Source organism: Pelodiscus sinensis, chromosome 22 (assembly GCF_052426305.1).
Source record: "Pelodiscus sinensis isolate ZL-2025 chromosome 22, ASM5242630v1, whole genome shotgun sequence".
Lineage (NCBI taxonomy): Eukaryota > Metazoa > Chordata > Testudines > Trionychidae > Pelodiscus > Pelodiscus sinensis.
Genome location: NC_143073.1, coordinates 13,799,817 through 13,823,350, shown reverse-complemented (window position 1 = coordinate 13,823,350; position 23,534 = coordinate 13,799,817). Strand labels below are relative to the sequence as shown.

At 60.5% G+C, this 23,534-nt stretch overlaps 1 protein-coding gene across 5 annotated transcripts; it reads right to left on the bottom strand.

Annotated features, from left to right (window-relative positions):
- Positions 1 to 140: 140 nt before the first annotated feature.
- On the bottom strand, positions 141 to 21,913 carry ARHGEF15 (Rho guanine nucleotide exchange factor 15). 5 transcript variants are annotated; one of them, XM_089772465.1, is made up of 16 exons: positions 21,529 to 21,911; positions 14,795 to 15,104; positions 13,497 to 14,708; positions 13,029 to 13,074; positions 12,666 to 12,715; positions 12,236 to 12,447; positions 11,310 to 11,470; positions 4,402 to 4,554; positions 3,765 to 3,894; positions 3,521 to 3,595; positions 3,318 to 3,410; positions 2,826 to 2,980; positions 2,069 to 2,233; positions 1,530 to 1,615; positions 1,254 to 1,358; positions 141 to 897 (listed from the first exon to the last, which is right to left on the bottom strand). In XM_089772465.1, the coding sequence occupies exons 2-16, from the start codon at positions 15,096 to 15,098 to the stop codon at positions 713 to 715; spliced, it is 3,132 nt and encodes a 1,043-aa protein (XP_089628591.1). In that variant the 5' UTR covers positions 15,099 to 15,104; positions 21,529 to 21,911; the 3' UTR covers positions 141 to 712. The 5 variants fall into 5 exon arrangements, with proteins under 5 accessions (XP_089628591.1, XP_089628592.1, XP_089628593.1 ...); XM_089772466.1 differs by lacking the exon at positions 21,529 to 21,911 and adding an exon at positions 20,456 to 20,847; XM_089772467.1 differs by lacking the exon at positions 21,529 to 21,911 and adding an exon at positions 20,511 to 20,847.
- Between the last annotated feature and the right edge of the window lie 1,621 nt (positions 21,914 to 23,534).

The window sequence follows — 23,534 nt, the reverse complement described above, 5'->3', positions numbered from 1 at the left end:
GCCTCAGGTGTGTCTCTGCAGGGGTGGGAACCAGGACTCCTGGGTTATTTCCATGGCGCTGGGTTGGAGGGGAGCTGTATCCCCACAAGCTAATGGCCCAGCTGAGCCTACTAGCTGTGGAAATTGTGGGGTGGTGGTGCCGTGGGGCAGCCCTTGCCAGGTGTCCAACATGTTGCAACCTGTGGGGGTTGGGGGCAGGCTACAGCCAGAGCACAAATCCCTACACAGCCCCGGGGGGGGGCGGGTCAGTGTGACACAGCCCCCCCCCCCCCCCCGTGTATCCCCCCCGGCAGTCACATGACCATGGTTTATGTTTGCTTTCTCTTTATAAAAACCTTGCAAAGGCAGGACTCTAACCCCACCCCCCACCCTCCCAGTCCCAATAAATTAATGGGGCACCATCCGGGCATTCCCCCACCCTCAGATCCCTTGAGAGGTGCTGGGGGGCCAGGAGAGATACCAGGAAGGGGGGGGGGGAACGGTCACAGCTCAGGATGAGCATCAAGGGGGCGCTGGCTCAGGGGAGGCTAATGCAACCCCCAGCCCCAAGGCATGTGGGGGGCTCTGCTGAGGTAGATCGTCCCAGACCAGGCCGCTCCTGTGCCCCCCAGGCAGTGCCCGCTGTGCTGGGGGGACCTGGCTGTGGGGAGAGTTGGCTGGGCTGTTCCCGGCCGGTGCCTGTGGCAGCGTCCGTGCCCGGCGGGGCCCCGGCTCAGGCGGAGTTGGCCTTGGCGTGTGTGGCGTGGCGGCTGAGCTGCAGCTGGCGGGCAGCCTGCAGGAGCCGGTGTCTCTCGCGCAGGTTGCGCCGGCGGACGTGCTCGTTGGTGATCTCCCGCACGTGGCTGGCCGGGAACCAGCCCTTGCACCCGTCAGCCAGACGCAGGCCCTGGCACCAGCCTGAGGGAGGGAAGGGAGAGGGGAGCGCAGCTGGCGTGAGGCATCGCCACCGGCCCTGCGCTCGGCACATTCCTGCCACCGTGGGGGAAGGAGCCACGCCTGGGGGAGGGGCTGTGGCTGCATGAGGGGGACAACAGCTGTGGGGCAAGAGGCCCTAAGGATTTTGGGTCATGGGGGGCTGGAGGAGCAAGGGGGAGAGGTTTCAAAATGGGGCAAAGCACAGAGCAGGGAGAGCCAGCGGATGCCTGGCTTTGATCCAGCTCCCCAGAAGGCAGGGCAAGGGCTCTGGGGGCTGGACCTGAACCCCCCCCCCCCTCCCCCAGGCATGGGGCTCCAGGGGCCAGCAGGATCCTCACCCTCACTCGTCTTGCGCAGCACGTTGACAATGTCGAGCGGCTCCAGGCTCAGCTCGTCGGCCTGAGCAGCCTCGTAGGCCTCCACGCACTGCACCTGGGGGCAATCTGGGGGGCAGAGAGGGGCAGGTGAGACCCCTGGGCTGCCAGAGCTCGTCAGGGAACCCAGTCGTCCTGGCTCCCAACACCCTCCTACCCCCTGCTCTAACCCACCAGCCCCCTCTCCCCTTCCCAGAGCCAGGCAGGGAACCCAGGCAGCCGGGCAGGGCAGGTACCCACCCCAGTCCTCGTAGATGGTTTCCTGGGGCTGGTTCCGGGGGGCGCCATGCTGGGGGAAGGCCTCCATCCATCGGTGCATGTCCGACCTAGGGAGAGGTAGACTGAAAGGAGGAGCCCTCATGCCCCACCGCCCCGTCCTCAGTGGGGAGGTCCCGTCCTTCCCCCCAGGCTAGCTACAGAGCCCCCTCAGGAACAGGGAAGGAAACCCTGCCCCCTGGGAATGGCCCCCCCGCCTGACTTGGGGGGGGCCTGTCTTCTCCCTCCCCGTTTGTCTACTCCCCAGGGACCCCTCCCCAGGTACTCCCGGCCTCCCCATGCCCCTCTGCCCACCTTCCCCGTCTCTCCGGGGTCTTCCACTCAGTTGCCCCACACCCCCCCGGCTGCCTCCCCATGACTCTCTGCCCACCTGTCCCTCCGTCTCTCCAGGATCTTCTCTATGCATCCCCCCCCAGGGTGCCGGACCCCTGCCTGTAGTCCTTTCCCCACCCAGCTGCCCCACAACCCCTGGCCTCCTCTCTGGGCCCCCGCCCCGCACTCACTGGTTGGGTGCCCGGCAGAGGCGCTCGGAGGCGCGGCCCTGGTGGTTGTGCAGCAGGGTGAGGTAAAAGGCCTGGGCCAGGCCGGGGACTGGGGGGGGGTGCTCCACCCCCTGCACCGACACCAGCGACCGGTGCCCGTAGTCCAGCACCACGTAGCGCTCCGCGCTGGGGGAGGAATGGGGCATGAGCGTGCGGCTGGACACCCCCCGTCGCAGCCCCCACACGGCCTCCCCCTCCCCCTCAGTCCAGCCGCCCTCACCCCTCACAGGCCCTCTGGACATCCCAGACACCCCAACTCCCAGCCCTCAGCACCCACAGCTCCCTTCTCTCTAGATACTCCCACCCAGGAGCCTCTCTCCCCACCCCTCCCAGAACACCCCCAGCCCCACCGTCTCCAGAGCCCGCAACGCCTCTCAGCCCCACACCAGTCCCCGAACCCTTCCCAGACTGCCTCCACCCCCTCCCGGAGTTTCCAGAGCCCCCCACAACCTGACTCCGCCCCAGACCAGCCCCCCTACCCCACTCCTCTCAGACCAGCCCCCTAGCCCCTCCCAGACTGCCTTCAGCCCCTGCCCGAGTTTCCAGAGCCCCCCACAACCCAACTCTGCCCCAGATCAGCTTCCCAGTCCTGGACCCCTCACTAGGCCATCCTATCAATCCTGTCACCCCGGCCCAGGTCCCCCCTATTCCCCGGCACCTCCTGCCCAGCCTCCCGCCCCGTCTCGCAGCAGGCCCTGCCCCCAGCTCCCAGGCCCACCTCTTGCGCTGGGTGACCAGGAGCAGGTCGGTGAAGAGGAAGAGGTAGATGGGCACCGTCCGGGCCTTGGTGCCGAAGAGGGACCCGCGGGGCTGCACCTCGGCCAGCTGCCCCTGCTTCTCCAGCCGCCGGCTCTGCGAGATGATGGGCACCGCCTGGGGGAGCAGAGCCAGGTCAGAGCCATGGGGGGGCAGGACCCAGCAAGTGCTGGAGAGTAGAGATGCCAGGGGAGGGGCAAGACCCCCCAGCACAAGGTGGGGGGCAGCACCAGAGCCATGGGGGGCAGAACACATGGGCTGCCCTCAATGGGGAGGGCGAGTGCGAGAGGGGAGACGAGATGGGAGGGGGATGTCACACAACCAGACCCCCCCAGCACAGCTATGGGGGGGCAGGCCCTTAGGGACAGGCAGGGGTGGAGGGCAGGAAGAGCAGAGTCCTTGGGAGCAGAACCCCTCACCCCACCCATTGTCCCTCCCAGCCCCTCAGTGGCACCTTGAGCCGGTCAAAGTCGATGCGCCCGGCGATCTGGATCAGCTCCTCCGTGTGCCGCATGCGCCCCACCTCCGAGTTGCACTCCTCTATGATCTGGGGGCAGAGCGGGGTGAGCGGGAGGCAGAGCCAAAGCACCTTCCCCCCTTCCTCCCTCCTGACAGGGGCGTCAGGCAGCCCTGGCAACTGCCATCCCCCCGGCTTACCTTGGAGACGCAGGCCAGCGCGTCCAGGGCGTTGCGCTCCCGCTCCGAGCCCTCCTCTGCCCGGCGCAGGATGTTCTGCAGCAAGGGGGGAGCCCAGTGAGATGGGGGCAGAACCCAGGACTCCAGGTCCCCCGCCCCCCACTTCCCTCCCAGAGCCGGGCAGGGAACCCAGGAGTCCTGGCTCCCAGCCCCCACGACTAACCACCAGCCGCTCTGCTTCAGCTCCCGGACGCCGGGTCCCTACCTCAAGCAGCATCTTGATACGTGTGATGCGCTGGAAGGGCAGCAGGAGGAAGGAGAGCAGGGGCAGGCGCTCGCACCGCGGATGCTCCTGCAGCCGGCTCAGTGCCACCGCAAAGGGTCCATTGCGCTCCCTGTGCCGGGGGAAGGGTGAGACGGGGCCAAATCCCCTGCAAGCCCCTGCCCCTACCCTGTGCCAGCCTCTGCCCACCCCTACCAGCCCCCACCCCACCAGCCTCTGCCCACCCTCTACCAGCCCCCATCCCATACCCCCACCTGCTGCCAGCCTCTGCCCACCTTCTACCAGCCCCCACCCTCTGCCAGCCCCACCTTGTGCTCCTGGACCCTGCCCCTACCCCCTGCCAGCCTCTGCCCACCCTCTACCAGCCCCCATCCCACACCCCCATCTGCTGCCAGCCTCTGCCCACCTTCTACCAGCCCCCACCCTGTGCCCCCATCCCCTACCAGCCCCCTCCCCACACCCCCTGCCAGCCTCCGCCCACCACCACCCTACACCCCCACGCCCTGCCAACCCCCCCATGCTTCCATCCCCTGCCAGCCTGTACCCTGACCCCATGCCCCGATAGCCCCTCCCCCATGCCCTGTGGCCCCACCCCTGCCCCACGCCCTGCGGCGCGCACATGAGGGCACTGTACTCCCGCTCCTGGTAGGGCTGGTTGCGCACATAGTCCACGTAGGCGGGGAAGTCGCTGCGGGCGTGGGCCACCACCACGTCGCTCAGGTCGCGGATCTGCAAGCTCTCAGCCACACGCTGCTCCAGCGCCACCAGGAACCTGCCACAGGAACAGAGGGCATCAGGGCCGGGCCGGGCGGGGGGGCACCAAGGGACTGGAGAGGCAAATGGTAGGGCTCCAGGTGGGACATGCCAGAGGGATCTAGGGGTGACCTGCTGGGGAGACATGAGGGAGAGACACTGGAGGTATGGGGGGACACACTGGGCAAGACACTGGAGGATATGGGGGGAAATGGTGGGGATACACGGAAGACAATGGGACATGGTGGGGATACACGAGGAGACACCGGGGGAATATGAGGGACATGGTAGGGATACATGGGGAGATATGGGGGACATGGTGGAGATACATGGGGGGAGACACTGGGGGATATGGGGGGACACTGGGCAAGACGGGGATATGGGAGGACATGGTGGGATATACGGGGGGACACTGGTGAGATATGGGGGACATGGTGGGGATAGATAGCTGCAGCGGCACAGGAGGCAGCAAACAGAGTTGTAAACAGAAGTTTGAGTGGGAGTTCTGTTGGAGGAGAAGTTTGCATTTGGATTTGGATTCGTATTGTTTGTATGTATAGAGGCTTGTAGGGGCAGTGTGCTGGGAGAGAAGCTGAGCCCTGATTAGTCCTATAAAGGTAGCCTTCTAGTCAGGCAGCGACATAGATATCAAACAGGGGAGTTTGGATATTGGGACTTGTTTGGGGTTTGTTTTTGCTATGGAGGGGGTGTTTTGGTTTGTTTTTGTGTTCACCGGACTAATAGGATTTTGGTGAGAAAGCAGATAAAACAGAGAGGCAGTAGTGACCATGGCTCAGGTAGTAGAGAACACAAGGAGGAGGATTAGATGTGGTAGCTGCAGTAGGTACATGATTCTGGAGGGGGTACCTGAAAGGAGTTTTGTTTGTATGAAGTGCCGCCTGATAGAGCTGATGGAAGAAAAGATCCGAGGACTGGAGATGCAGGTGGAAACTCTAGTCGAGTTTAGAAGGGGGTTTGAGCAGATGATGGAGCAAAGGCATGACGTGGCTGAAGGGGAAAGCTTAGATATGCAGATGGAAGCAGGATCAAGGGCCTCAGAGCGGGGACTGCTGGGCGAAGAAAATGGACAGTGGAAGCATGTGACTAAGAGAACCAGGCAGAGGAAAAGATGGGTCAGTGAAGGAAAAATAGAGCTCAAGAACAGGTATGTGGAGCTGGAGAATGAAGAAGGGGCACAGTAGGTAGATAATGAAGATAGAAGGTTAAGGAAGAAGAGAAGAGTGGCTAGTCCCATAGATAAAGGGGAAGAGTTTATGGAGCATTAGGAGGATATAGGATGGGTTAAAGATGATTACAAGGGAAAACAGGAATGGCAAGGACTTGCAGTCAGAGAAGCAAGAGATAGACCAGAGAATCGCACTGTCACTAGGAAAAGGCAGGTCTACGTGATTGGGGACTCCTTATTGAGAAGAATAGACAGGCCTGTAACCAGAGCTGATCCAGAGAATAGAAGGGTGTGCTGTCTGCTAGGTGCTAAGATACAGGATGTGGAACTGAGGTTGAAGAGGATTGTTAAGGGAGCAGGAAGGAATCCATTAAACATCCTTCATGTAGGAACAAATGATATGGCTAGATTCTCGCTGGAACGAATTAAGGGAGACTATGCTAGGCTGGGGAGGACGCTCAAGGAAATTGAGGCTCAGGTGATCTTTAGTGGGATTCTGCCTGTTCCTAGAGAAGGGCAACTAAGATGTGACAGGATTATGATGATCAATAGATGGCTTAGGCAGTGGTGGTATAAGGAGGGCTTTGGGATGTATAGTCACTGGGAGGCATTTATGGACAGAGGACTGTTCTCTCAGGATGGACTTCACCTAAGTAGGGAGCAAAATAGACTTCTAGGATGGAGGCTGGCTCAACTGATTAAGAGAGCTTTAAACTAGGAATTTGGGGGAGATGGTTGGGAGATGTCCAGGTAATCTCTACGCTGGATTTTAACACTGAGAGGGAGGAAAACGATGTAAGGGTATGTCTACACTACCACCCTAGTTCACACTAGGGTGGTTAATGTAGTCATACGGAGTTGCAAATGAAGCCCGGGATTTGAATTTCCCGGGCTTCATTTGCATGATCCCGGGCGGCACCATTTTTAAATGTCCGCTAGTGCGGACTCTGTGCCCGCGGCTACACGCGGCACAAACTAGCTAGTTCGGACTAGGCTTCCTAATCCGAACTAGCTGTACGCCTCGTGGAATGAGGCACACGAATGCAAGGAACTAGAGCTATTGGTCCAGGAAGTGAAACCAGATATTATAGGAATGACAGAAACATGGTGGAATACTAGGCATGACTGGAGTACAGGTATTGAAAGGTATGTGCTGTTTAGGAAAGACAGAAATAAGGGTAAAGGTGGTGGAGTCACATTGTATATCAAAGATGAGGTGGATTGTAAAGAAATAAAAAGTGATGGAATGGAGAAGACAGAGTCTGTTTGGGCAAAAATCACATTGGGGAAGAAAACTATCAGATCCTCCCCTGGGATAGTGCTTGGGGTGTGTTATAGACCACCAGGATCCAATTTGGACATGGATAGAGACCTCTTTAATGTTTTTAATGAAGTAAATACTAATGGAAACTGCGTAATCATGGGAGATTTCAACTTTCCAGATATAGACAGGAGAACAAGTGCTAGTAATAATAATAGGGCTCAGATTTTCCTAGATGTGATAGCTGATGAATTCCTTCATAAAGTAGTTGCTGAACCAACAAAGGGGGATGCTATTTTAGATTTGGTTTTGGTGAGTAGCGAGGACCTCATAGATGAAATGGTTGTAGGGGACAACCTTGGCTTGAGTGATCATGAGCTAATTCAGTTCAAATTAAATGGAAGGATAAACAAAAATAAATCTGAGACTAGGGTTTTTTATTTCAAAAGGGCTAACTTTAAAAAATTAAGGAAATTAGTTAGGGAAGTTGATTGGACTAAAGAAATTATGGATCTTGAGGTGGAGGAGGCCTGGGATTATTTTAAGTTAAAGTTGCAGAAGCTGTCAGAAGCTTGTATCCCAAGAAAAGGGAAAAAAATGTATAGGCAGGTGTGTTAGACTAAGCTGGATTAGCAAGCATCTCAGGGTATGTCTACACTACCCTCCTAATTCGAACTAGGAGGGTAATGTAGGCATACCGCACTTGCAAATGAAGCCCGGGATTTGAATTTCCCGGGCTTCATTTGCATAAATCGGGCGCCGCCATTTTTAAATCCCGGCTAGTTCGAACCCCGTGCCACGTGGCTACACGCGGCATGGAGTAGCTAGTTCGGATTAGGCTTCTAATCCGAACTAGCTGTACTCCTCGTGGAATGAGGAGTACAGCTAGTTCGGATTAGGAAGCCTAATACGAACTAGCTACTCCGTGCCGCGTGTAGCCGCGCGGCACGGGGTTCGGACTAGCCGGGATTTAAAAATGGTGGCACCCGGCTTATGCAAATGAAGCCCAGGAAATTCAAATCCCGGGCTTCATTTGCAAGTGCAGTATGCCTACATTACCCCGCTAGTTCGAACTAGCGGGGTAGTGTAGACATACCCTCAGAGAGGTGATTAAGAAAAAGCAGAAAGCATATAAGGAGTGGAAGATGGGAGGGATCAGTAAAGAAAGCTACCTTATTGAGGTTAGAGCATGTAGGGACAAAGTGAGAGAGGCTAAAAGTCAGGTAGAGTTGGACCTTGCAAAGGGAATTAAAACCAATAGTAAAAGGTTTTATAGCCATATAAATAGGAAAAAAACAAAAAAAGAAGTAGTAGGCCCGCTAATTACTAAGGATGGAGTGGAGGTTAAGGATAATCTAGGAATGGCCCAATATCTAAACAAATACTTTGCTTCAGTCTTTAATGAGGCTAATGAAGAGCTTAAGGATAATGTTAACATAACAAATGGGACTAAGAATATGGAGGTAGATATTACCATATCCGAGGTAAAAGCCAAACTTGAACAGCTTAATGGGAGTAAATCGGGGGGCCCAGATAATCTTCATCTAAAATATATTAAAGGAACTAGCACATAAAATTGCAAGTCCATTAGCAAATTTTTTTAATAAATCTCTAAATTCAGGGGTTGTACCATTTGACTGGAGAATTGCTAATATAGTTCCTATTTTTAAGAAAGGAAAAAAAAGTGACCCGGGTAACTATAGGCCTGTTAGTTTGACATCTGTAGTATGCAAGATCTTGGAAAAAAATTTGAAGGAGAAAGTAGTTAGAGACATTGAGGCTAATGGAAACTGCGACAAATTACAACATGGTTTTACAAAATGTAGATTGTGCCAAACCAACCTGATCTCCTTTTCTGAGAAAGTAACAGATGTTTTAGATAAAGGAAATCCAGTGGATCTAATCTACCTTGACTTTAGTAAGGCATTTGATACAGTACCACATGGGGAATTATTGGTTAAATTGGAAAAGATAGGGATTAATATGAAAGTTGAGAGGTGGATAAGCAACTGGTTAAAGGGGAGACTACAGCAGGTCATACTGAAAGGTGAACTATCAGGTTGGAGGAAGGTTACTAGCGGAATCCCTCAGGGATCAGTTTTGGGGCCAATTTTATTTAATCTTTTTATTGCTGACCTTGGCACCAAAAGTGGAAGTGTCCTGATAAAATCTGCGGATGACACAAAGTTGGGAGGTATTGCCAATTCAGAAAAGGATTGGGATATCATACAGGAAGATCTGGGTGACCTTGTAAATTGGAGTGATAGCAATAGGATGACATTTAATAGTGAGAAGTGTAAGGTTATGCATTTAGGGATTAATAAGAAGAATTTTAGTTATAAGCTGGGGACACATCAGTTGGAAGTAATGGAGGAGGAGAAGGACCTTGGAGTCCTAGTTGCTTATAGGATGACTATGAGCCGCCATTGTGACATGACCGTGAAAAAGGCTAATACGGTCTTGGGATGTATTAGAAGAGGTATTTCCAGTAGCGATAAGGAGGTGTTAGTGCCATTATACAAGTACAAGGCATTGGTGAGACCCCATTTGGAATACTGTGTGCAGTTCTGGTCTCCCATGTTTCAGAAGGATGAATTCAAACTGGAACAGGTACAAAGAAGGGCCACTAGGATGTTGCGAGGAATGGAAAACCTGTCTTATGAGGGGAGACTCAAGGAGCTTGGCTTGTTTACCTTAACCAAGCGAAGGCTGAGGGGAGACATGATTGCTCTCTTTAAATATATTAGCGGGATAAATACCAGGGAGGGAGAGGAATTATTTAAGCTTAATACCAATGTGGACACAAGAACAAATGGATATAAGCTGGCTAGTAGGAAGTTTAGACTTGAGATTAGACGAAGGTTTCTAACCATCAGAGGAGTGAGGTTCTGGAACAGCCTTCCAAAGGAAGTAGTGGGGGCAAAAGATCTATCTGGCTTCAAGATTAAACTAGATGGCTGCGTCTAGACTGGCAAGTTTTTCCGCAAAAGCAGCTGTCTACACTGGCCTCTTGAATTTGCGCAAGAACACTGACGATCTAATGTAAGATTGTCAGTGTTCTTGCGCAAATACTATGCTGCTCCTGTTCGGGAAAAAGCCCTCTTGCGCAAATGTATTTGTGCAAGAGGGCCAGCGTAGATAGCTAAAAAGTGTTTTGCGCAAAAAAGCCCCGACGGCGAAAATGGCAATCGGGGTTTTCTTGTGCAAAACCACATCTAGATTGGCATGAACGCTTTTCCGCAAAAAGTGCTTTTGCGGAAAAGCGTCTGTGCCAATCTAGACGCTCTTTTCTGCAAATGCTTTTAACGGAAAAACTTTTCCGTTAAAAGCATTTGCGGAAAATCATGCCAGTCTAGACGAAGCCGATGGATTTATGAAGGGGATGGTTTGATGAGATAACATGATCTTGGTAACTAATTGACCTTTCATTATCAGTGATAAATAGGTCAATGGAGGGATGATAGGAGTTACTATAGAGAACTTTCTGGGTGTCTGGCTGGTGAGTCTTGCCCACATGCTCAGGGTTTAGCTGATCGCCATATTTGGGGTTGGGAAGGAATTTTCCTCCAGGGTAGATTAGACTCTGGAGGTTTTTTGCCTTCCTCTGTAGCATGGGGCACAGGTCACAGCTGGAGGATTCTCTGCATCTTGGGGTCTTCAAAGCATTTGAAGGCTTCAATATCTGAGGGTATGTCTACACTACCCTCCTAATTCGAACTAGGAGGGTAATGTAGGCATACCGCACTTGCAAATGAAGCCCGGGATTTGAATTTCCCGGGCTTCATTTGCATAAACCGGGCACCGCCATTTTTAAATCCCGGCTCGTTCGAACCCCGTGCCGCGTGGAATGAGGAGTAACGGTAGTTCGGACTAGGAAGCCTAGTCCGAACTACCTAGTCCATGCCGCGTGTAGCCGCGCGGCACGGGGTTCGAACGAGCCGGGATTTAAAAACGGCGGTGCCCGGTTTATGCAAATGAAGCCCGGGAAATTCAAATCCCGGGCTTCATTTGCAAGTGCGGTATGCCTACATTACCCTCCTAGTTCGAATTAGGAGGGTTGTGTAGACATACCCTGGGATATAGGTGAGAGGATTATTCTAGGAGGGGTGGGTGAGATTCTGTGGCTTGCATTGTGCAGGGGGTCAGACTAGATGATCATAATGGTCCCTTCTGACCTTAAAGTCTATGAGTCTATGATACACAGGGGGAGACATGATGGAGATACGCGGAGGACACACTGGCTGGCATTGGGGGGACACAATGAAAAGACACAAAGGGAGAAGCAGGATGGCTCCGGGAATGGGGGTGGGTGGGAACACGGGCTGACCTGGCGCTGACCTCCTTGACCCGCAGGATGCTGGAGAAGAGGGCCTGGCGCTCGCGGGGCACCAGCGTCTCGCCCAGCTCCCGTGACTCCACAAAGTGTTCGGCCAGCAGGCACAGCGAGCGCTGGTACGAGGCCTCTGACGTCAGCACCTCAAACAGGCTCTGCCAGGACACAGGGCTCAGGCTGGAACACGGGGCCCTCAGCAGGGGCGGGAGGAAGTGGGGCAGGTCCCTGTGCTCTCCTCGGCCATCCCACATCCCTGACCTGCATGGGGAGGCAGGGGTTGTGGGGGCCCAGCGGGGGGGTAGGGGAAATGAGGGGCACAGTGGCAGTCAGGGAAAGCTGGGGGGCAGGAGAAACCAGGGGACAAGAGAGGTGCACAGGGGTATGGAGCTACCAGGGGGGCAGGGTGGGGAGGCAGGCATAAGAAGGGCACAGCAGGGCACAGTGGTACTAGGGGCACAGTGGAGGGTGTGGGGGAGTACTAGGGGACAGTGCACTGGGGGGCATAGCAGGGGGCAGGGGAACCAGGGGCAAGGTGGAGTGGGGAGAACCAGGTGGAGGGATACATGGCAGGAGGGGTAGAACTGAGGCGCACAGTGGGCATGTGGGGAGCCAGGGGGCGTTGTAGGGCACAGGGCTACCAGGGCATAGTGGGGCAGAGAGAACTGGGGGCACAGCAGGGAGGGAGGAATGGGGCAGGACTACCAGGGGGCATAAGGACCATGGCAGGGGGGCAGGAGGAACCAGGGACATTGTGGGGGGCACAGCAGTGGCAGGGGTACCGGGGGGCACAGGGCCCATGGCAGGGGCGGGAGGAAGCAGAGGCATTGCAGGGCGCAGAGATACCGGGGGCACGGTGGGGCGGGGGGAAAAGGGGGCACAGGACCCATGACGGGTGTGTGGGGGGAGGGCACCCTACCCACCTCCTGCATCTTGCGCTCCTGGGGGCTGATGTGCTCGAGCAGACCGCTGCCCCGCACAGCTGGCAGGTCCTGCCAGAGGGTGCTGCGGGGGCCCGGGGCCCCGGGGGGGGCGGCGTCGCTGTCCCAGCTGGCCTGGCTGGCGCTGCGGGACAGCGTCTGGCGTTGGATCTCCTTGCGGATGACGGCCTGCCGGTACGTCTGGTACAGGGGCTCTGCGGGGGGGGGGGACAGGGTCAGGGGGAGATGGAGGCTACCCATATTGCCCCCCATGCTCCTACCCCCTTCCACAACATCCCCCTGCTCCCAAGACCCTGATCCTCTCCCCTAGCCCCATGCACCTGCCCCTGGGCCCTTCCTGCCCTAATCCCCCACCTCCAATCCTCCCACAGAGAGCCCCTTCTTCCACCAGAGCCCCCAGAATCTTCCCTACCGTCTTGCAAGGGCAACCCCCAGCCGGGGCCCTTCGGGGATGGGCTGCACCTGTCGGGGGGGAGAACGAGATCAGAGTGAGAGAGACGGGGGGCGGGTGGGAAGAGATGGACAGAAGGACTGTGGGGGACTGGGGACAGGCAGACAGATAGAGAAAGCGGCTGTGGAGGAGCAGACAGACAGGATGGAGAGATGGGAGGGACTGTGGGAGGCAGGTGGACAGAGGGACTTGGGGGGCAGACAAGGCCTGGGGGGCAAATGAAGGGATTATGGGAGCAGATGTGACAGAGATGCCTGGGGCTGGGGGGCAGACATGCGCTGGGAGGCAGACAGGGGCAGATGGGGCTGGCGGGGGAACACACACCTGTCCTCTGGCAGCTCCGGTTCTGGGCTGGGGCCATCACAATCTCCTGGGGATACAGAGCAGATGTTGGGGGGCTGTTTTCCCAAGTTGGTAATCACCTGGGGCTGCCCTCAGCACCAGTCCATGGCCCCCAGGAGCCCTGATTCCTCCCAGCTGGCCCCGAACCCGGTTCCCCCCGACTCTCAACCCACCCTCTGGGGAACCCCGATACCTGATTCCCAATCCCCTCCCCCTAGCTTGTCCCCCAAACCTCACAGGGAGCCCTACCCGCCCCCAGCCAGCCCCAAACCTGGCTCCACTCCAAACCCCACCCACCAGGGAGCCCCGATCATCTCCCCCCAGCCTGCCCACCAGAGGACCCCCAATCTCAGCCCTCCCCTCAGAACGACTCAACCACCCCCTTCCAGAGGGCGGCCACCACCCAACCCAAGATGTGGGGCATGGATGAGCTCTGCTCCTGGGCCGTACCTTGGCAGGCTCCGTCCCCCCGCACCGGGGCGCTCTCCTTCTGAAGGGACGGGAGGGGCTGAGAGGAGGGGGGCGGGGGAGGGGGTGGGGGAGGCTGGGAAGGGGGTTGAAGAGGGGGGCAGAGCTTGACAGGGGGTGGGGCCTCGGGGAGGGGCTGCACGGGGGGTGGGGGAGGAGGCTGGGCAGGGGGCGGGGGTAGGGGGCATGGCTTGGTGGGGATCGGGGGATTTTGGGGGTGCTGGGCAGGGGGCATGGCACGTGGTGTGGGCGGGATCAGAGGGTTCTGGGGGGGCTGGGCAGGGGGCGTGGCACGTGGTGTGGGCGGGATCAGAGGGTTCTGGGGGGGCTGGGAAGGGGGCATGGCACATGGTGTGGGTGGGATCAGAGGGTTCTGGGGGGGCTGGGTAGAGGGCGTGACACGTGGTGTGGGCGGGATCAGAGGGTTCTGGGGGGGCTGGGCAGGGGGCGTGGCACATGGTGTGGGTAGGATCAGAGGGTTCTGGGGGTGCTGGGCAGAGGGCGTGGCATGTGATGTGGGCGGGATCAGAGGGTTCTGGGGGTGCTGGGCAGAGGGCGTGGCATGTGAAGTGGGCGGGATCAGAGGGTTCTGGGGGTGCTGGGCAGAAGGCGTGGCACGTGGTGTGGGCAGGATCAGCGGGTGCTGGACAGGGGGCGGGGCACATGGTGTGGGAGGGATTGGGGGGTCCTGGGAGGGGGTGGAGGATGGGGGGCAGCCGTGCCCCCCATCTAGCTGCAGCGAGCCACGCCGGGAGCTGAGCGCTGGGCCCTGGGCCCCACGCGGAGGCTTGACTGGGATTTTAGGGGGCACAGCCGGGGGAGGTGCCTCCACCTCTGGAGCTCCCCCTTTGGCCCGGCGGGGGGGTTTGGCCAGCACCGGGGCCCCATTTTGCTTGGCCGTAGAGTGGTAACTGGTCAGCACCACGGTGCCTTCCTCGGGGGGCGGGTCGGGGGGCTTGAGGGGCGACCAGCGGGACTGGGGGGCCGGGGTGACCACCAGGAGGTGCCGGAAAGGGAGGCCCTCCTCGCCGGAGGAGGCAGAGCCGTCTGAGCCTGGCTCCTCCCCCTCAGGGGCCGGCACCCAGACCAGCACCATGCCAGGCCGGTGCTGGTGGCAGCCGCAGGGGCAGCGCCGGGGGCAGGCGTACAGGGGCTCCTGGCTGGGCGGCTCCCTGCCGGCCTCCTGCAATGGACCTGCAGGGAGAGAGACAGAGACCGGGTGAGGGGGGCTGGGCACACAATGCCCAGTGGGCTCCCAGCCTGCCCCGAACCTGACTCACCAACCGCTGTTCCCAGGGGCGCCTGTGGGGGGCGCTGCTCCCCGTTCTCCAGGGAAGGGCTGGGTGCCCGGCCCCCGCTGGCCCGCTGGTCAAAGCGCCCCACAATCTTGCGTACGTTGCCTGAGCAATGCAGGGACTGGAGCTGCGGCTGCTCCCCGCAGGGGGCTGGAGTGGGGCAGGTGTCCTGGCCCGTTGACCGGGATGCCAGGCAGGGCCGTGGCCGGGTGGGGGGCCGCGGCTTCATAATGCGGGTCGGCTTCTGGGCGGGGGGCATGGCGGGAGGCAGGGGGTCCATCGATGACATGGTCACCTGCAGGGGGAGAGAGACACAGTCAGGAGGTGATGTGGCCTCCTCGGGGTAGGGCTGTGTGTACAGGGATCCCTCAGCAGTAGAGCGGGCAGCTGGTTATACACGGATCCCTCGCCTGGCGCTGGGATGTGGCCACTTCTGGGGTGGGTGGCTAGTTACACAGGGACTCCTCGCCTGGCGCTGAAATGCGGCCACCTCTGGGGCGGGATGCACAAGTCAGCAAAAGAATTTGGAACAGGAGGCTCAGAAAAGACAGAGGCAGCTGCTGGAGGCTGAGGACCCAGCCGGGATGCCAGGAACTACACCCAGCTGTCACCAGAAAAAGCAGGAGTCCTGGCTCCCAGCCCGCCCCCCACCCTTGCTCTACCCACTAGCCCCCACTACTCTCCCAGAGCCAGGGAGAGAACCCAGGAGTCCTGGCTCCCAGCCCCCCACCACTGTATGTCCATACTGCAGCTCCCGGGTGGGGCAGTGCCATGGGGCCCTGCCTTTCTGCACAGGACGGGTGACAGCGGTGGGCTGAGGCAGGGAGCGATTTGCTGTGGAGGGTGGAGCAGGCGCCAGGCAGCCCCAGTGACATGGAGAGAGGAGCGTCAAGGGCGCCGTGCTGCAAGGGGGGCCTTGGCTGGGGGGGTGATCGCCCCTCACACCCAATGCATCTGTCTCCCCCCACACAGCATTCCTCCCCGGCACTGGCTAATCCTGCCCGGCTGCCAGCGTTAAATTTGGCCTGGATTCCCCAGCAGCTGGCGCAGGCGCTGTCGGGCATGGGGCAGGGCAGCACAAGCTCTTCCCCTCTCCAACCCAGATCACCCTCCAGCCCCACCTCCCATAGTGCAACAGCTCAGGAACGGACGGCAGGAGAAACTGAGGCACCAGGCATTGATGGGACACCTACCTCCCAGGCCAAGAAGAGAACCCAGGAGCTTTGGTTCCCAGCTCTGCTGCCCCTGCTCTCACCACCAGCCCCCGCTCACTTCCCAGAGCTGGGAAAAGAACCCAGGAGTCCTTACTCCCAGCGCCCCTGCTCTAACCACCAGCCTCCACTCCCCAGAGCTGGGGAGAGAACCCGGAGTCCTGGGTCCCCCACGCCCGTCCTCTCTCGGAGATAGACTCGGGGCAGTTGTTGCGTGGCTGCAGCTGTTTGGGCTATTTCCAGCAGACCAGGAGAGTGGGGTTGTGGGGCTGCACTGGATAATACAGACGGGAAGGGGAGTGGGGTCTAGTGGCTGGAACTGTGGAGGGAAAGGGATGAGGGTGAGGATTCCTGGATTCTCTCCCTGATCCCATATCCCGGGGATGGCCGTCCATCTATCAGTGCCTCAGTTTACCTGATATCAGTCCCTACACTGGGGAGAATCACCCATGGGTGCCAGCAATGCGGGGCCCATGACACATAGTGGGTCACTCCCACCCCCACTGAAGGGACTCTGCGGGAAGCAGGGGGGTCAGGAAGTTAATCTACAAATCTGAGGGAGTTGACCTCCCCCCCAAGTGGCTACTGCTGCCTTGCCCCCTTAAGAGACCCCCCTCCCGTAGCAGGCTGTACACAGAGGGGGTGGTGACAGGAAAACTCCTGGTTTGAACCAGTTTAGGGGTTGGAAATGGCTGGTGCCCCCCTAGCTCCTCACCCCTATGTTGTCCCTGCAGGCCCCCCTCCAGCATGGAGCCAGGCCTCCCATAGCCCCACTCCACCCCATCACAGCCCTCCCCCCCAGCTCTGGGCTCACCCCTTTCTCAAAGGCCCTTTGTGTAGGCGGGCGGGTGCTCCAGCCAAGCTCCCCACAAGCCCTGGTGACTCACAGCAGGGCTCACACAGGGCCTCTTTGTACCGGGAGAACCGCCTGCGCACGGGGCAGGGAGCCCAGGCAGCACCGCAGCCTGTCCTCAGCAGCTGAGTGCATGGAGAATCTCCCTCAGCCTGGGGCACTACAGGGCTAAGGTCTCACACAGCCCCAGTGCCTCCCTAGCAGGACAGCCATGGACTTATGAGAGCCAGGACTCCTGGGTTCTACCCCCATCTCTGGGAGGAAAAGGGGGGCTAGCGACTAGAGTGTGGGGGGGCAGGATTCCTGGGTTCTCTCCCTGACTCTCGGAGAGAAGTGGGAACTAGTGGTTAGAGCGGAGAGGTGGGGTCAGGGCTTCTGGGTTTTCTCCCTGCTGAAGCCTGCCAAAGAAGGGGGACAGTGACCCCCAAGCAGGGAGGAGAAGGAGCCCCTGGAGGTGTAGATTGCTGGACTGGCCCTTCATAGATCTCCCACTGGGCAGGGGGTATGTGCTGGAGGCCTCCTACAGAGCCCCAGTGGGGAGAGGAATACAGGGACATCCCCCCCTCTCCCCCCAAGCAGGGAGTGGAAATGCGACTTTCCGCAGACAGGAAATGGAAAATCCACAGCCTCAGGCACGGGAAGGGCAGGAATTTCCGGGGGAGGGTTGCCCTGGCCCCTCCCAGCTCCAGATTATACCAGCAATAAGGAACCCAGGCAGGGAAACTGAGGCAGAGTCAGGGGACAGGATGGAATGAAGTGCACAGAGCTGGACATAGAACCCAGCAGTCTGGGCTCCCCCCACCATCTCTAACTATTAGTTCCCACTGCCCTCACAGAGCCAGGAATAGAACCCAGGAGTCCACACAGAGACAGCTCTAACCACTAGACCTCATGCATGCTCTGCCCCTGGGAGGCTGTGACGTCTGAGCGAGTTTCCTGTCCGGACTGATTTAGCTCCCAGGCCGGCTGTCTGCAGAGAGCCCCCACCCCCTGCCTGCAGCCACATCCTCTTTCACCCCCACCCTATACACACAGAGCTTTGGATCCCACAGCTCCTTCGGAGGCCTCTGTGCTCTGTGCTGCCCCCGGCCAGCCGCTTTTGGCACTGCACCATGTGTATCTTAGACCCCGTAGTGCCCAAGGGGGATTTCCCCACAGCTCTGTGGGGGCTGCTCTGAAGTTGTCAGTCCCCTCCTATCACTGGATGGGCTGGGACACTGCGCCAGCACTGAACTGACCAATCAGCTGGAAGAGGGGGCACCCAAGCAGCAGGAGAGGGAGGGGGAGGGACATCACCCTGCACTATGCACACTGAGCCCAGGTGCAAGGAATCCGCAGCCCTGAGCACCAAGCAACAGTTCTGTGGTGAGTGTCTGGAGACATGGGAGGTGCCTGGGTTCCACCCTCTAGTCTGGGAGGGGAGTGGGGTCCAGTGGTTGGGGGGAGGTTGGGAGCCAGGACTCCTGGGTTCTCTCCCTGGCTCTGGGAAGGGAGTGGGGACTAGTGGTTAGTGCAGTCAGGATTACAGCTGGGAGAAGGGGGAAGGTCTGTGCCTTGTGGGGAAGAGACCCAGGAACTCACTGCAATACAAAGGGTGGAAGGGGAATGGGTTGGGACAGAGCCCCCAGGGTCCAAGCTCCCAGCATGCCCCCCCCACACTGCTCAAAGCGCCCCTCGCATTGAGTGCCCCCTTCCTGCTGATGGGTTGCTGGGCAGCCTGCGGCCAGCATGGTGCCCCTATTCCAGGGCACCCCATTGGTGTTCTGGAAATAGCAGGCACCCTGAGAGCTCCAGCACAGCTCTCAGAGCCAGCAAGGAATCCCCTTCAGGAATGATGGGGTCTAAGATACACAGCAGCCTTCCCAGAAGACCCTAAGCTACAGGGGCAGGCCTCTCTGCAGACACAGAGCTGGCCAGGGAGTTAAAACAGTCCCACCAGGAAACTTGTTCACACACCACAGTCCCTAGGGGCAGCAAATGCAAGAGATCGAGTGATTAGAGCCATGCCAGAGGGGGAGCCACAACTCCTGGGTTTTCTCCCTGGCTCTGTGAGGGGGGTGTGGGCTAGTAGTTGGGGCAGGGGGTCTGGGAGCCAGGACTCCTAGTTTCTGTTCCTGGCTGCCATGAGAATTCACCCATGCCCTTTGGGCCAGTGACAGCTTCTCTTACAGTGTCTGGGGATCCCTGGCTGGAGATTTGGGGGTGCAGCTGGGAGAAGGGAGGAGCCTGGCCCTTGGGGGGCAGAGATCCAGGAACTGGCTTGAATTGGAAAGGGACCACATGGTGATAGAACCCAGGAGTCCTGGCTCCCAGCCCCCCATCTTTAACCACCAGCCCCCACTCTCCTCCCAGAGCCAAGTATCTGGGGTCCCAGCTTAGCTAATCTCCAACATAAACAATGGAGAGACCCCCTCCCAGCCCCTTACAAACATCCCCCAGCCCCAGGATTTCTCCTGCTCCCCAGCCTGCCAGCCCCCCGCCTGCTCCCGGCTCCTCTCCCCCCCACCCTGTGTGAATCCATCACAGAGCCATGTGGGGCAGGGGAGGGGCCAGCTGCCACCTTTGCCACCCCTGGTTTCCAGCCCCCACCCCAGCTCACCCCGAGCCAGCAGTTGCTCCGGTCCTTCCCCGACTGATGCTGCGATTCTGCTGACAGTCCCCCCCCTACACTGCTTCCTCCGCCCTGATTTCCTGCCCCCGCCCCTTGCTGGGGGAGGGCTGGGAGCCAGGACTCCTGGGTTCTCTCCCTGGCACCCTCCCTCCCACCACCCCGCAGCCTGAGCTTTACTCCTACCAGTGAGGGGGAATCAGTCTCCAGCCTCACTAGGCACTAGGACTCCTGGGTCCTCTCTCTGCTCCTCCTGGGTACCTGGCATCCAGCAGAGACTGTGGGGTGGGGCATGGAAACCCAGACAACAGGCCAGCCAGCAAGATCCCAGCCAGCACGATCTGCAACCAGCCCCGCTGGGGGGCCCTGTTGTGCTGCAGGGGTGCCTGGCATGGGGCAGTTTGGTACAGCACTGGGGGCAAGCAGGTATAATGAGCGGGGGTAGAGGAACATCCCTGCACATTCCCCCATCAGTCTGCACTCGCACAGCAGGCAGAGCCTGTCCAACCCCCCTGGCCCAGCTTCCTGCTGCCCCAGCCCAAGCCTGCTCTGAAAATGCGGCCAGCTCTGGGATGGAGACCTGGCTGGGACAGCCAAGGGCAATGCCAGGGGTGGAGAGAGAATGCTGGGGGGAGAGCACCTCCTACTTTGTCCCCGCTCTGCATGGCACCCCTTACACACCCCCACCCCCACCGCACCACGCCGGCCAGTCTTGACACACAAGAAGAAACTTTCCCTCCTGTGTCAACACCCAAGGGTGTGAGGCAGCGTCTGTTCCCGGAGCTCAGCCAGGTGGGCCAGCCCCGGAGCCTCACACCCATCCTGCCCTGCTCAGCGCCAGCCTCCCGTCTCTTAATGCCACAGAGGTGGCTTGGGGTTTGCCAGGCCTGATGTGAGCCCGCCCCACAGGAGATCTGGGGGCGTGGAGAGAACCCAGGAGTCCTGGCTCCCTGCCCCGCTGCGTGCGAAGGTACCTGCCCACCGCGGGAACTTCTTCCCCATTCCGGCAGCAGTGAGAGCTTGACTCACTTTGTGTCTCTCACTTCCTCCTTCACCTGCTCTGCTGACTCCTGTCACTGGCCCCCCCTCTCATATTGTGGGGTTGCTGGGACAAGCCCCCCCACATGCCTGGGTGCTTCCCAGAGTCCACACAGAGAAGGCCTGGGAATCACTAAGGGCAGCAGCACGGAGCCCCGTAGTGCCAGGGCATAGGGGTCAGCACTGACTGTCAGAGAGAGACCCTTACTGCCTCCACCCGCTCCCTGCAGCCCAGCGCCCCCTACTGCCCCCTGCCCGCTCCCTGCAGCCCAGCGCCCCCTACTGCCCACTGCCCGCTCCCTGCAGCCCAGCGCCCCCTACTGCCCCCTGCCCACTCTCTACAGCCCAGCGCCCCCTGCCCACTCCCTACAGCCCAGCGCCCCCTACTGCCCCCCGCCCCCTCCCTGCAGCCCGACGCCCCCTACTGCCCCCCGCCCCCCTCCCTGCAGCCCAGCGCCCCCTGCCCGCTCCCTGCAGCCCAGCGCCCCCTACTGCCCCCTGCCCACTCCCTGCAGCCCAGCGCCCCCTGCCCGCTCCCTGCAGCCCAGCGCCCCCTACTGCCCCCTGCCCGCTCCCTGCAGCCCAGCGCCCCCTACTGCCCCCTGCCCACTCCCTGCAGCCCAGCGCCCCCTACTGCCCCCTGCCCACTCCCTGCAGCCCAGCGCACCCTACTGCCCCCTGCCCACTCCCTGCAGCCCAGCGCACCCTACTGCCCCCCCACCCGCTCCCTGCAGCCCGACGCCGCCTGGCGCTGCCCTGGGGCACTGGGAAGCCTGGCCACCCGTGGGGACACAGCTCTAGAGGGAGAGACCCAAACCCAGGACCTGTCAGCCGGCAGGGACCCACAGGAGCTCGGCGGGGGAGGGGGCGACAGCCTGGCCGCGCTGCGGACACTGGTTGGGTGCCGGGGTAGGGGGCCGGGCAGGAAACGGCCCCCGCCCAGCGGCGCACTGCGGAGGCGCCCCCGCCCCATCCTGCCCCGCTCCCCCGGCTCTGCGGCGAGACCCACCTTCGCTCAACGTCGGGGGCGCGGCCCGATCTGCGACTCAGGAGCCGGGTGCGCACTGGGCGCCGGAGCCGGGGCGCGGGTCTTTCTCCGGGTCCCGCCCGGCGCTGCAGACTCAGGCCCCCTTTGTCCCGCACACGCCGCCGGGCTGCTCCAGGCGGCCGCTGCCTGAGCTCGGGGCAGGCGCCGCCGCCTCCATGTGACGGGTTCGGGACCGGGGGAGGAGCCGGGCTGGGGAGGGGACTCGCTTCCTGGCTCCCCCCGGCCTGGAACTGAAGGGACTCCGCCCCCCAGCCCGGCACCGCGCCCCCCAGCCTAACACTGCCCCCCCAGCCCGGCACCACGCCCCCCAGCCTAACACTGCGCCCCCAGCCCGGCACCACGCCCCCCAGCCTAACACTGCCCCCCCAGCCCGGCACCACGCCCCCCAGCCCAACACTGCCCCCCCAGCCCGGCACCACGCCCCCCAGCCTAACACTGCCCCCCCAGCCCGGCACCACGCCCCCCAGCCTAACACTGCGCCCCCAGCCCGGCACCACGCCCCCCAGCCTAACACTGCGCCCCCAGCCCGGCACCGCGCCCCCCAGCCTAACACTGCCCCCCCAGCCCGGCACCGCGCCCCCCAGCCTGGCACCGCGCCCCACAGCCTAACACCGCTCCCCCCAGCCCAACACTGCGCCCCCAGCCCGGCACCGCGCCCCCCAGCCTAACACTGCCCCCCCAGCCCGGCACCACGCCCCCCAGCCCAACACTGCCCCCCCAGCCCGGCACCGCGCCCCCCAGCCTAACACTGCGCCCCCAGCCCGGCACCACGCCCCCCAGCCTAACACTGCCCCCCCAGCCCGGCACCACGCCCCCCAGCCTAACACTGCGCCCCCAGCCCGGCACCACGCCCCCCAGCCTAACACTGCCCCCCCAGCCCGGCACCGCGCCCCACAGCCTAACACTGCCCCCCCAGCCCGGCACCACGCCCCCCAGCCTAACACTGCCCCCCCAGCCCGGCACCGCGCCCCACAGCCTAACACCGCTCCCCCCAGCCTGGCACCGCGGCCCCCCCACCCATGTGTCCCTGGCCGCACCCAGTGCAGCGATTTTCCTTCAGGAGAGCTTTCCCAGTTCCCTTCCCTGCCTGCTGGGGAGCTCAGCAGGGGACACCGGGCTGCAGAGAGGGGGGCGGCTAGCAGAGGCCGCTGGGCTGCAGGGAGTGGGGCAGGGCTGTTGAGGGGCCTGCAGACCCCAGCTTGGTTGCTGGCCCCCCAGTGTGGGGGGCGGGCTAGGAGCAGAGATGCCACAAAGTGGGGGGTTTAATTCCCCTTGTTATGTTGCATGTGAGGTCTACTGTCCTATGGTAACCCCACGTGTGTGCCTCAGTTTCCCCAGGCACTGCACCAGTGCCTGGATGGTAATGGGAATTTTCCGTGTAAGAGCCTCCCTCACATACACAATGGCCGACCCCCTTTACAGCCTGCATCCGGGATGGGAGTGTCACCAGGTGACACCTTTTGCCTGGGAAGCAGGAGAAAGGCTGGAGGAGGAGCCTGGCTGGGACCAGGAGCCAGTCAGCCTGGGCTGGCTTGGGGCACAGTGCAAGAGCCAGGCCCTAGCTCTGGGCCCCACCCCCCAAGATGAATGACTCTGACTGTTCCTGGTTCCTGAGCTGACAAGTCTGTTCTATGCTGTGTCCTTGTCACCTAATAAACCTTCTGTTCCACCTGCCGGCTGAGAGTCAGAGCTGGCTGCAGATGGGGGTGCAGGGCTCAGTGACTCCCCCACACCTTGGTGACAGGCTCAACAGGGAGCACTGAGCTGCAGTGGCAGCAGGGGATGCTGGGCTGCACAGAGCTGAGTGGGGGCAGCCGGGGGTGCTGGGCATTAGAGAGCAGGGCAGGGCAGTAGGGGGCACTGGGCTGCAGGGAGCAGGGTGGAGTTTCATTGCGGGGGCTGGGTTGCAGGGAGCAGGGCAGGGTAGCAGGTGGCACTGCACAGGAAATGGGGCAGGAGCACCAGGG

Bases quoted from the DNA above. Each gene is read 5' to 3' on its own strand.
- ARHGEF15 (XM_089772465.1), bottom strand. From the start codon at position 15,098: ATGTCATCGATGGACCCCCTGCCTCCCGCCATGCCCCCCGCCCAGAAG. The intron at 3,895-4,401 runs GTGCGCGCCGCA...CCCCCGGCACAG, and splicing joins CGGGAGTACAGTGCCCTCAT to GGAGCGCAATGGACCCTTTG. The intron at 1,616-2,068 runs GTGAGTGCGGGG...ACCTCTCCCTAG, and splicing joins CTCTGCCGGGCACCCAACCA to GTCGGACATGCACCGATGGA.